The sequence below is a fragment of the Numenius arquata genome, chromosome 4, assembly GCF_964106895.1.
Source record: "Numenius arquata chromosome 4, bNumArq3.hap1.1, whole genome shotgun sequence".
NCBI classification, from domain to species: Eukaryota; Metazoa; Chordata; class Aves; order Charadriiformes; family Scolopacidae; genus Numenius; species Numenius arquata.
In genome coordinates, this window is record NC_133579.1 from 53987411 (window position 1) to 53999673 (window position 12263).

General features: G+C 35.5%; 1 protein-coding gene across 2 annotated transcripts in view; it reads right to left on the reverse strand.

The window, feature by feature from the left end:
* Positions 1-12263, reverse strand: part of LOC141463894 (cadherin-9) — a 72019-nt gene that overhangs the window by 22497 nt on the left and 37259 nt on the right. Inside the window, exons 3-4 of one of the 2 annotated variants that reach the window (XM_074146566.1) lie at positions 2907-3026; positions 539-706 (exon numbers count right to left, since the gene is read on the reverse strand). In XM_074146566.1, the coding sequence (XP_074002667.1) occupies positions 539-706; positions 2907-3026 (288 nt within the window). The remainder of the gene's footprint in view (positions 1-538; positions 707-2906; positions 3027-12263) is intronic. The other variant, XM_074146567.1, reaches the window with a different exon arrangement.

Below are 12263 nucleotides of genomic sequence, written 5' to 3' on the forward strand. Positions count from 1 at the left end.
TTTTTAAAAACCTAATTGTGTCAAACTGGTCTAGATTATTAAAATCATTCAACATTAAGAACACAGATTACAAGTACCTAAACCAAATGCTTAGACTTCCAGCAGAGCATACCACCTGACCAACTCTGCCTATGCAAGATGGTACACTAGAAAATTTGCTGATGTATTTGCTTGCCTAAACATGTGGAACTGAAAGCGTTTCCAAAAACAGAACCCTCGATTTTGTAAATAAATTCCTCTAAAGGCTTTCAAGTCTCTGCAGTTAATCTAGGGTATTGTTACAGCTCACATTCCTGTAAGTAAAGTAAGGATGGAAAGTTTATGACTCCAAGAAACATTTTTCTATCAAAAAAATAGAGGTAGAGATTCCTTTTCGCCTTAATAATGTTGCTACATAAACAGACGCAGCAGTGGGTCAGCATTTATACTAAGAAAAAAGGGAGAAAAAAAAGAAGATCCCATTTGGTAACAATGAAACAGCTGACTTTAGAATAATTCTGTTCTTTGGAAAACAACAGAATTATTAGACACTCCATACTCTGGGGGAAGCGAGGCGGATTGTCATTGATATCAGTCAGTGTGATGTTCACGATGGTGGTCCCTGATAGTCCTCCCATCTGGCCTCCCATGTCTTTGGCTTGGATGACCACTTGATACTGTTCCCTGTTTTCTCTGCTCATGTCCGGTAAAGCAGTCTTGATTATGCCTTGAAGAAGAGAGGAAAAAAGAAAGACAAAGAGGTAAAGTGGAAGAAGCACCACCTGCTTTAATCTCATAGTTTTTAAATGGATTAATGTAAAATATACTGTGCAGATGTAAATCCATAGCTATCAAAACTAGGTATACCAAAATAAACCTTCCAACTTATGGCTGATTTAATGTGATTCTAAGAAAAAAGAGAAATAAATGTAACAGAGACATTATTCATTGTTTGTGATGTGCTAAATCAATTTAATTATTCTTTCAATGACAAACATACAAATATATTTGTTGAATTAATTAATTTTTTGGCTACTATCTCCAGTTATAGTTTTAATGCATTATGTAGTCTCCAGCCCTGGTGAGGTTTTGATATTATAGCACAAGGCTATACTCTAACATGCCTTTGATTAATTCTTTTGGACTGTAAGAGATCACAGATTTTAGTGCCCAGTGTAAGTCAGCTAGGGCTATAGCTAATAAAAGAATTGGACAAAACTGTAAAATTCATCTTGGAAAATCTTTTTTAGATGTCCAATTTCAAGATTCTCCTAAACGTAATTTAAATATCTCAGCCTCCTGTACAGCACACAAAAGAGTAGGGATCTCAGGTGAGAAAAAAAATCCCATAGCTTGATCAGAGAAGTGACCTCAGTCTTCCTGGCATCAGAGCCCAAAAGACCTTTTCATTAAAGTGGTCACACAGAAGCAAAGCTGTTGGTTTTGGTTGCTTGTTATTTGCTTTGGGTTTTGTTTGTTTGTTTGTTTGTTTTTGGTTTGGTTTTCGGTTGATTTTTTTGTTTTGGTTTTTTTTTTTTTTTGTATTTAGAAGGGTGGTGGCTTTGCAAGGTTAAAGTGATGAGAGTTTGTGAATTTGGAGAATTTAAATACAGCATCCTCTTATGCTTGGAGGATTCACACCCCTGCCTTTCCTTTCTCAGAAGAAGGCTCTCATTACAAGCTCGGCTTGACATGGAAGCTGTCCTATTATGCGAAACAGAAAGCAATCCTGGAAAATTCCTACTCCTAGAAAGAGAGTGAAACAATGAAAAAGACCCTCTGTAGCCTAGTGGTTATGACATTTACATCTGATCCAGGACTACCGGGTTCTGATTACTGTACCTAGGCCTGTTAATATATGTAACATTAAAAAGCAAATTGGATAAAAATGAAAGATAATCCCAGAACCAAAGATTAGAGCCCAGGTCTGCCCCAAAGTCTGCCTGCCTAACCACCTGCTGACATCAGTTAATGGCCGTGTGGTACTGGTCCTGGTAAAGATGTTTTGAGTAGGGGATTGGAGAAAAGAGAAAAACGAGAAGACAGGAAAAGGTGGAAAAAAACCCGAACAATTTAATCCTAGGCATAATTGTTATGCTCCCTTTTAAAAATATAGCCATATGACTCTTCCCATCCTTTTGATATAAGGCCCTTGCTCTATTTAAAAATAAATTGTTTCAAAAGGAAATTAACCATCATTTGAGCATGTTCAATAGATTAGGAAATTTGCAGATTCTGGGCACAATTGCCCTTAACTTCTGGATTCTCAAACCAGTACAATTTTGATAACATGCAGGAACAAGCTGATACAATGCCTGCTAAATCTTATGTGCTTTAGGATTAGGTATCTGAAGGGGGTGGGTGGTGGGGGGTGGGTGGATATTGTTGTTTCTTTTTTGAACACTGATTTTGGATTATAGATATCCAAAGTTCACACAAGTTTTTCTTCTTTGTGTCTGTCTCTTGTCTGATTTCCTGCATGACAGTGAAAAGGGCTTCCATTCATTCTTTACAACTTAAAAGCATTAATGCTTCTCGCTTTAATTCTAATAGCTGTTGGAATCAGAGTAGTTTCAAAAAACATCTTGAGTGAAAAATTGTCAATGGCCAAGAATCTATCACAAACTTTTAGAAATAATTAACTCACCTTTGAGGATTATTTTAATTTATTTTTTTTTACCTTATAGTCTGAAATTGTCCAGCTCCTTTTTTCTTTTCTTAAAAACAAACAGATTAATTTCCCAGAAATTAGTGTAAAAAAGGTTTAATACTTTCATGACTCTTTGGACTCTTTACAAAATTCTGCACCCTTTCGGAACTGTTGACCTCTACAGTTAACAGTCACATTTAAATAAAAGTGAAAAATGTTTTGATCTCTGCATTCCGTGTCTGTCATCACAAAATGTAAGACTGAATGAATTGCTAACCTGTTTCTGGATCCACTGAGAAATATGGCTGTCCCTGGAGGATGCTGTACACCACTTTGGCACTGTTTCCATAGTTGGCATCATCAGCATCTGTGGCTGTCACTTGAATAACAGATGTACCTGAATGGGTACCAAACAAGGAATCAGAAGATTTTAAAAAGGAACCTACTTCTTGTAAACCACATACAGTGGTTTCAGTATTGAATTCAGCAAAAAAATTGAACAACATCTGATCAACAAATTCAGTGTTATCCTACCCAAACAAGCAGTAAAATAAAGTTTAATCTTCCTTGTGACTAAAACTAAAATCATTATCACTTAAGTTTTATGCTTCAGTTAAGCATGAGTAAATGCATAGGGATTGACACACATCTTTGAAACCCAACACATCATTAAGCTTTTCTGGTGTTCAAACAGGTTTGAAGTTTGTTCTCTGGCAATAACATGACCTCAGTTGAAACTCTTCACTTGAAAAGTAGGTAACTGCTGCGTGAGAAGTACTGTTATGATTCTTAATTTTGGCTTAACCAGTAAATTAACCTAAAGCAAATTTCCTCATACTCATTTTCTGCTTAGATTACAACCTCCAAATATCTGAAGTCAGACTGAATAAAAAATTTTGTGTAATCCTAGCTAATTTTTAAGATGCTTTTAAAAAATTAGCTTGGTATTGCTGTAAGAAATTCTGTGGGTCTTCTACCCTCTTGATTAAGGTTATCCACCTATATGAAATAGTTGCTATTAAATAATAACAACATTTTTTCAGCATTCACTTCTTTTGCATGAAAATGGTTTACCGATGTCCTGTGATCACAATGAGGAGAATATAGGCTATATGGGTTTAAGAGCGCTAAAAGCCAATACATTTTGTGTAGTTTATGGACCAGAAGCAAATGAAAGCTTCTGTAGAGCATTTCTTATAAGATGTATGAGGACAAAACTGTTCTTGACAACCTTTTATTTCTAAGCAATTTTCAAGATGTCAGGATGCATTCTGGTAACACAATCTAGAGCTGACACATGTCTGGATAAATGCAGGAAGTCCAATGGCTAGAAGTGCAAAAGTCTTTAACTCTTTACCAAGGACAGAAGGCTGACTGAGAAGAAGCTCTTTACCCTATTTTTGGCTGGGTATTTTTTGTGTCTCACTTTCCTTAACAGAAAAAAGGTCTAATGAGCACTGTTCACTTACGTGATATCATTTCCGATTCCTTTTTTTCTTCACCCTCAGCCTCTCTAGATTGAAGTTCACCCAGATAACTTGCAGTCAAGTATCTGTCCTGACTATAAATTTAGAAGATGCTCATTTACCTATGGCTAATGAAATTGAAGTGAATCATCTCTACTGTCACTCTTCAGTGTATATGAAGGACTGGGGAAAGTAGGAATCCAGAGTAATCAAAACAGATTTATGAAAGCACATGTTATTTTTAGGTCCTGTTAGATGCATCTGTTTTCTCATAGTACGTAACACTACTTTACACATAATAGTTTTATCTACATAGTAGTAATAAATCCCACTATTTCAGGTTATCTGAACAGTATGACAAGAGGGGAGGAATACTTCTTTCTCTGCAACAGACCAGCGGAACAAAGTTGTAAAAATGTTTTCTCATAATTCATCTAACCCTGAAGAGGATTTTTGCCATCAGCAATCTAGATTACTTTTTTTGCCTGGTTAAACAGTTAGAGGTCATCTGTATGCCAAACCGAGCTGTAAAGATAATCCTGAAGAAGTGAGTATTTAAGGGCAATTTTGTCACTAATAGTGTCCAGCAGAACTGCTTGTCTGGATAAAAAAATGAAGAGTTTTTTGAGAAATGTAAAGTTCCATGAGTCCTATCTGCTTTCAAAACAACAAATAAGTTAATTCCCATGCCTCCCCAAGACTAACAGGGAAAGGAGAATCAATATCACTTCCTAGCCTTTAAAAAAAGTGAAGGTCATCAGTAGAACAAAATGCTTATACTACGTGCCACTGTAGCATCTAGGAGGCAAGAATAAAGAGAAACGTATGTCCATCCCACCCTACTCTCAAAAAACCCCAAAATATCTTCATCAGGAAAACTTTTTGCTCTAGCCTCCTGGTCTAGGCACTCTCTTGGGTCTGACACAAAGTGTATCATAACAACTGAATACACATTAAATTCCTTTTCCTAGCTTACTGTTTTGATGAAAGGAAGTATGCTGAAGCCTGCTTTGAGAATGGGTTTTTGGGTTTTTTTTTTTTGTTTAAGACACATTTCAGAGCTCAGGGCAGTCTTTGGGAAATTTCTGTCTTTGTCTCATTTGAATTTTGTATATCTTTGTTTACTGAGGCTCAAGTGCCATATAATTATGATTGCTGAGAAAGCTGCAACTCTACAGAAACTTTGGAGGTCATGACCAGATAATTCAAGTGGGTCTTATATAGAATTAGATCTCATTATAGATTGCAAAATATTGATGTTTTCATTTATTTAACAAATTTTATAGAATTTTATAGTACCATTGTGGAAAAAAAATAACAAAAGTATATCCTCAGAAAATTTATTGTCAGCATGCAGCTCACTCTCTTCTCTGCCAACAGTATACTGTGTAATAAAGGAGGATCCTTATGGATAATAAACAATGCTTATGCAGCTTTTTGTAATGTGGAAAGAAACTTCTTTTACCTTTTGAGGTCCAAAATGAAACCAGGAAAGATAGTGAAATAAAGGAACTCAGCTTTATTTATGAACTAATTGGTAATGAGGCAAAGCCAGTTTGGATCATTTTAATTAAAGACAACTGTGCTCTATCCTCACTCCCACCCAAATGAGTCCCACAGAATCTGGATGTATTTATTCATTTATTTATTTATAGTCTAGATTACCTCACAAGCAGCCTTTTGCCCACATTTGTCTGCAGAAGTCAGTATTATTTAAAATACTAATCAGGCTGCTAGGTTAGAAATTAGAAGTACTTCCTCAGCTAACATGAGCAGGAATGAAGGAGTGAAGTGGAGCCGATGAAGAACTGGGGGTAGGGGTAAGGTGTTTTAGTTTTTGTCTTTGTTTCTCACCATCCAACTGTATTATTAGTGGGCAATAAATTAAATTAATTTTTCCAAGTTAAGTCTGTTCTGCCCCTGGTGGTAACTGGTAATTGACCTCCCTGTCTTTATTTCAAACCATGAGCTTTTCCATATTACTTTCTCCCCCTGTCCTGTCAAGGAGAAGGAAGGAAAAGCAGCTGAGTGGGCCTCTGGTAGTCAGTCAAGATCAAATACACTACACGAGCCAACTGTTGTGAAAGATGACAGAGAAAATGTGAGAATGACTAAAATAGCAATCTAAGGAGTAATAACATCACTTTTCTGCAAAACATAGTGAACTTCAAACCGATCCTACCAAGCAAGCCTATCTAAATCTCTAAATCTGATCTAAATCTCAGAATTCTCCAGAAGTGTGTCTTATTTTCTTTTCCTTTCTTTTATCTTTCTTTTTCTTATTTGTTTTGATGACTTAAATATTCTTTCACACAACTTGCAGATTGTTTTGTTGGCTTTGTCTCTCAAAGATTCTCTCTGTGTCTGCATACAATGAGCAAGAAATAGCAATTTGCTGAATCTGTTGAATTTGTCAAGCTTTATGAGTGCTGTAGCGTCAGCATTATTTTTTTTTTTATTCTTTTCTTTGCTAAAATGTACGTTTGAGTCAGTAAGCTTAAGCTTTTTGACAACACATCTATGATGGATGCAGTGTTAAGGGTAGAAAAATGCAGAAGGATAATTGTGAAGATAATCTGAGAGAAGACAAATCTAGACTAAATCTGTGTAAGCAGTGTCTTTGGGTGTGTGTGTGTGTTTATGTATGCTTATGTAGGCATGTATGTGTATGGGAGAATATAGAGTCCAAAAAGGAAAACTGAATTAGAGAGAGCATCACTCCATATCTAGGACAGTATAATTCTGTGTCAGAACTAAGTCCCACTAGCACAGATTTCCAGAACCCATGAGGAGTGAGACATAAATTTAAAAAAGGATTTGAAATGAGAATGCTTTTCTGAATTATGTTTAAAATGTTTTCTGTTTTTTTGTGTTAATCAGTCTTTGAAAGAGTCCCTCTGGTATAATTAGACCTCCTAACATGATACCAGAATGCATTGCGAAGCTGGCTTGCAGAGGATTGCTATAGTGCAAAAGAGGTCTTCCACTAGATCAGATAGGCACATATTTTGCTACCTTTCATGTAAAGTCATACTCTTCAGTATGCAACTCTTGTTCCTACTTGGCTCCTTTGGTTTACATGAATTAAAACAGCTTTTGCCAGACAAAAGAATATATCTTTGTCTATTTGAAAATGCTATTTTTACTGTTAACTTTTTCTGTAACTTTCATTCTGAATAGTAATCTCCAGCTTGGGTAAAGAAAATGAGCAGATTATGTTGTTAGCGTAGTATGTTTCAAGATTCCACACTAGATAAAAAAATGACAGATAGTGATTTAAATATCGTTCAGAACCATAACATTTCTTTTCCAAAGGGAATTCTGTAACATCAAAATGCATTTTGAGTTCGATTCTGACATTTTTTGTGAAAATGAGATTTCAGATAAATTCAAAATTTTTACTTAAGAAAAAATAATGTTTAGCCTTCTAATATAAGTTTAAAAAAATAATTTGGAAATTAAAAAATTCTGAAAAGTCTGAGGCAGGGTGGTTTTTACATTATTAGATGTTCCTATTTTTTCTCAAGTCAACTTCTGTCAAAACTGGCAATTATTGAAAAGTTCTGGTTTTTACAAAGAACTTGTGTGTGTGTGTGTATCTAGCTCTGTTTAAGAGACAACTCCATTCAAAGCAGAAAGGCGGTTTCATTTTCAGAAATAGAAGACCAGCTGGGGTAAGTGGAGAGGCAGGAAGGACTTCATCTCCCTAAAGAAGAAGCTCTTGTGCTTGCTTCCTGTTTTCAAGCACAATGACAATCTGCTGTTCATCAAGTTTATTCATGGAGGGAAGATTTTAGAAGTGGATTACTTTTAAAAGCTGAAAAAATTTGAGAGCGCTCTGGAAAATCTCTGGAGGAAAAATTAGGAATTTTGTTTGGCTAAAAGCCTAGAGGAGATATTAGGCAGATAGTTTTCTCAGACAGCATGGCTCCAAGAATTATTTTAATATGGACATACTATGGAGATGCCCCTGCTGAAGACACGAGTGAAATTTTAAGTGAACTACAGAAATATTGAGATGTATTAAACCACTTTTGTTTTTGGGAGAAGGCTGTTCTCTCTAGATAGGAATCTGTGCTTAGGAAATGAACTGGAAGAATTATGAAATAGAAGCAGTCATATGGCACTACCTAAGCCTAAAAAGTTTAGGAACAGGTAGAATTCACCACCAAGGATCTCATTACCTCACCAGCTGGACTATATCACTTCTTTCTATACAAGGAGCAGGGCTAAATTAGGTTGAGATATGACTCATATTTTGACCGGAATACAACTCTACCTAGAAAGCTGAAGGAATAGGGAACTGCAAATTGAACTTTGCTCTTTTTTACATGACCACAATGTAGTGGAGATTTCACTAGACTGCTTTTTCTTTGATGCAGAAAAGGCCAGAAGGTTGGTAGCATGAAAGATTTGCAAGAGTAAAGGAAAAGGAAGAGTAAAAGCAGAAAAAGAGCAAATGTCAAAAAGTAAATAGATAAATGATTTATCTATATAAATAAGGAATAATATAGGAATTGGAGGAATAAATGAACATGACTGAGAAAAACAAATAAAGCCAACTTAGAACAACTAAGGAACCTGAGGAACCAGACTCAAAGGAGCAATAACATGACACTGAAAAGTTAAGAAGGAACTTAAAATGTAGTTCAGCCATATATATTGAGCAGTTATGTATAAAAAAGAAAAAAGAGAGGAGGCAAAAAGGTGACATAAAAAAGGACATGCAATATTTCATAAATTACCTTTAACCAAATTGATGATTTTTAATAGTCCACCCTATAGGTATGAGGTGAAACTTAATTTCACTTGAAAACATGCCGTCTCTTATTTTTGTTTATATAATGTCATAGAGCGGCTGATCAAGAAGTCCGTTGATGCGTTAGGTCCTGTAGATGTATACTTTATCTTTGTTTTAGCTGTCCACTGATGTCCCCTCCAGGAATCACAAACTTTACACCACTGTGGTGTGCATAAATAGTAACTGTAATCCCTGCTAATGTGACTAAAAGTAATGTCACGTGCAAGAAAACCAAGCTGTGCTGCATAGTATAGCCTTACTTCTTCCCTCAGAACTGTTTTTTCTCTCCATTTCACTTCATACCAGTAAAAACAGATGGACCTTACAATCTATTCTGGAAATATGAGGTGCTATTTTTATGCAGCTTTACTCCAGAAACATTCCCTTGTATTTTATAAACACAATGGGGAAAACATTTTCAGCATTTCTTGTGTGTTGTATTTTGATGTTTTGAGGTTTTGTTCAATGCTTCTTTTTCTATGACAAAATGAAGTCACATTTTGGATTGTGTTGTCAGAACTTGCATTAAAGAAGGAAGTATGTGCTAATGACTGCCTCACCACACAGAAAGATGCAATGTGACTAAACTACTCTGTCTTTAATCTGCCTGAAATGCTGCATGGGGTAGAGGCTTTTGCCAGTGAATACAATACATGCACCATTGTAACATAATATCTGAAATTGAACTGGAAAAGAATGGCTAAAGCTAACAAAGCCTCTAGCCCTCGCCCTCCCACTGTTCAATACCTTGATACAGTAACTTTAGTTTTCCTTTAGCAGTAATTGTAACTGTGAAGTGCATCAGATGCCCTGCATGAGAATTTGAAAAGCCTTATAGATGCAATAACAAGTGAGGAACAGCAAAAAGAATGAGAAGTAGTTTGAAGTACTGGTGGGTGAACAACTCTGTCTATGTTTATTCTTCTGGGAAGCTTCTTTTTCCTCTTCTCAACGTAAAGAAACTCACTTCTGAAAGAGCAATACTGGTGCCATCAAATGACAGTGATAAATAAAGAGTAGTCAGAATCTTTCAAGTGTTAATGTTGACTAACATTTCCTAGCGACTAAAGAGGTACAGTATAAAATGATCTGCCATCCATAATAAATGAATTGCAGCTTAGAAATCTTTTTCATTTTGTTCAACATGATGTACATACTTACAATTAGAAAACACACTTATTTTACGCAGAGCAAATATCTGCAGTCTATGTTCAAAAAGAAATTAAAACCAAAACCGAAAAAGATGAATCAAAAAATCATCCTCAAAATTTCTATTCAAAATAATGATGAAACTCACCAGTAGCATGTTTCTGGGTCTGGAGCTGCTATGCATATGCTAAGGTTGTTCCAACTAGAATTAGTTGCTAATGAAACCAATATGTTGAAGTAACAACAAGTAGTGCCATAATACGGCAGTTAATTACCTTGGTTACTCTTTCTCTGACCACACTGCCTTTACAGAGTATGTGGACATAGGCAAGCTTTACAGACTGACAGCAGCCATCCATGGCAGGTCAGTCACAGGAAGTCCACCGCTTGTTTCCTTTTTAAAGAAGAGAGCTTGCGACCTTGGCCCTTTGCCCCGCCTTAACTTCTGGAATACTCCAAAAGAGAGAAAGATCTTTCAGCTGCTTTTATGAAAAACTTAGGAAGAGCTTGTCCCCATTGATCCTACTAGGAGAAAAAGTGGTTTGCAAAGGCTGCAACGTGGCTATCTATTGATTGAAAATCACGATTCCTAGTCAACTGTTCCAACAAACTTTTTAGTTCTCTTTATAATTTTTAATTTATAAAATAATGAAGTAATCATAGGGATGTTTTTTCTTCTCTACTCTCAGGGCTCTTTGTTCCTGTAGCACAGCTTTAAGAAGCTTTCCGTTCTGCCCTTTTATTTTCTCAAAACAAGTTACCTGTGGTCCTCTAAAAGTTTCACTTAAGAGCAAAAAAGCAAGCTGAGAAGAAAGAGTTTTCAATAATTTCCACTCTTCAGGATTAAAATTTGAGTTTCTTATGTACTACTATGTACAGTTCTGGATTTTACAATGCAACACAGACAGGTTTATGAATTTTTTGGGAAGGAACAAGTTAGCAAATGCAAAATAGGTACATAAAGCTTTTTTTTTTTTTTTTTTTTGAGCTTGGTTTTACATCTCTATTAGATTTGAAGAGTCTCTTTATTATTGATTTCTGTCTATGACAGGGAACTAGAACCTCACTCTCATTTGCATCTTCAAAATTCTTCTGTAATACAAGTAGATTAAAATCTTTACAGGGTTTCTAACTTTTGCCAGCTCTGCAAACAGGTGTAATTTGAAACCGTGTGTGAATCTGTATTATGACCATGGGAATGTAATAAATTATTATTAAGACAACAGGCTGGCCTCATGTTTATTTTATTTGTGGGCATTTTCATCCTCTGTGGGAACTCCCGTTTGGGTAGTGATAAAGTCTGTCTCTTTAAACATTAATACAACTGTGGAAAATAGTAATTTTATATGAAAATGCAGTAAATGAAGATATAATTGGTAAACTCAGATTTACATTAGTTCATAATATGTGATTTGTGAAAGTCTCTTGCTTCTGTGGTGTTTGGATACTGTGGATGTTGTCTCTGGAAATGACAAAGACCTGTAATTTGGAAGAGAAATGGAGTCTAAAGCAGAGAAAATGAAACAACTTCCAGGGTTATCATAGTCACGGGCTTCTTTAAAATTACTGCAGTTAGAGTACTATTTTCAGACAAAAGCTAAACACTTCTAGAGCTTGCATGGATATATATAAGTAAATATAGATATAAGTATATATGTGTGCTTGTGTGTGTATATGTGTATGTAGACATATGTGTATGTAGACATACCCTCTAGAATATAAAGCAGGATCACTCTAGGGGCTTTTCTTTATTATTTCTAGACATTTCATTTGTCTTCAAAAGTGTTCAAATGTCTTGAGTATAATCTGTCAAATGATTCACATGCAGAAGTGTTCTGCTAAAGACTTGAGTTTTCAGTAAGTTTGCAAATTGATCACAAGTGCATTGTCTATTGATTGCAAGATTACAGTCACAGGAGATGACACACATCACGAGTTTGATCTCATTTGGATAAATCTCATAGATTTGAAAACTTCTGATTGAAAGATATTATAGGTATTGATTCCAATTTTTTGTTCGGGAAATACTCGTAGAAAAGCCTGAGCTAATTTCCAAAGATTTGGACACTGGGGTGTCTAGGTCTCAGTGAAAATAAATTGGGCATATGGTCATAAGTGATTTCTTTATCTTCCTCAGGTAGATGGATATTCCTGATAGCCAATGTATCTTTTAAAATCTTATTCATTAAGTCAGTAAGTATTAGTCTTCCGGACCATG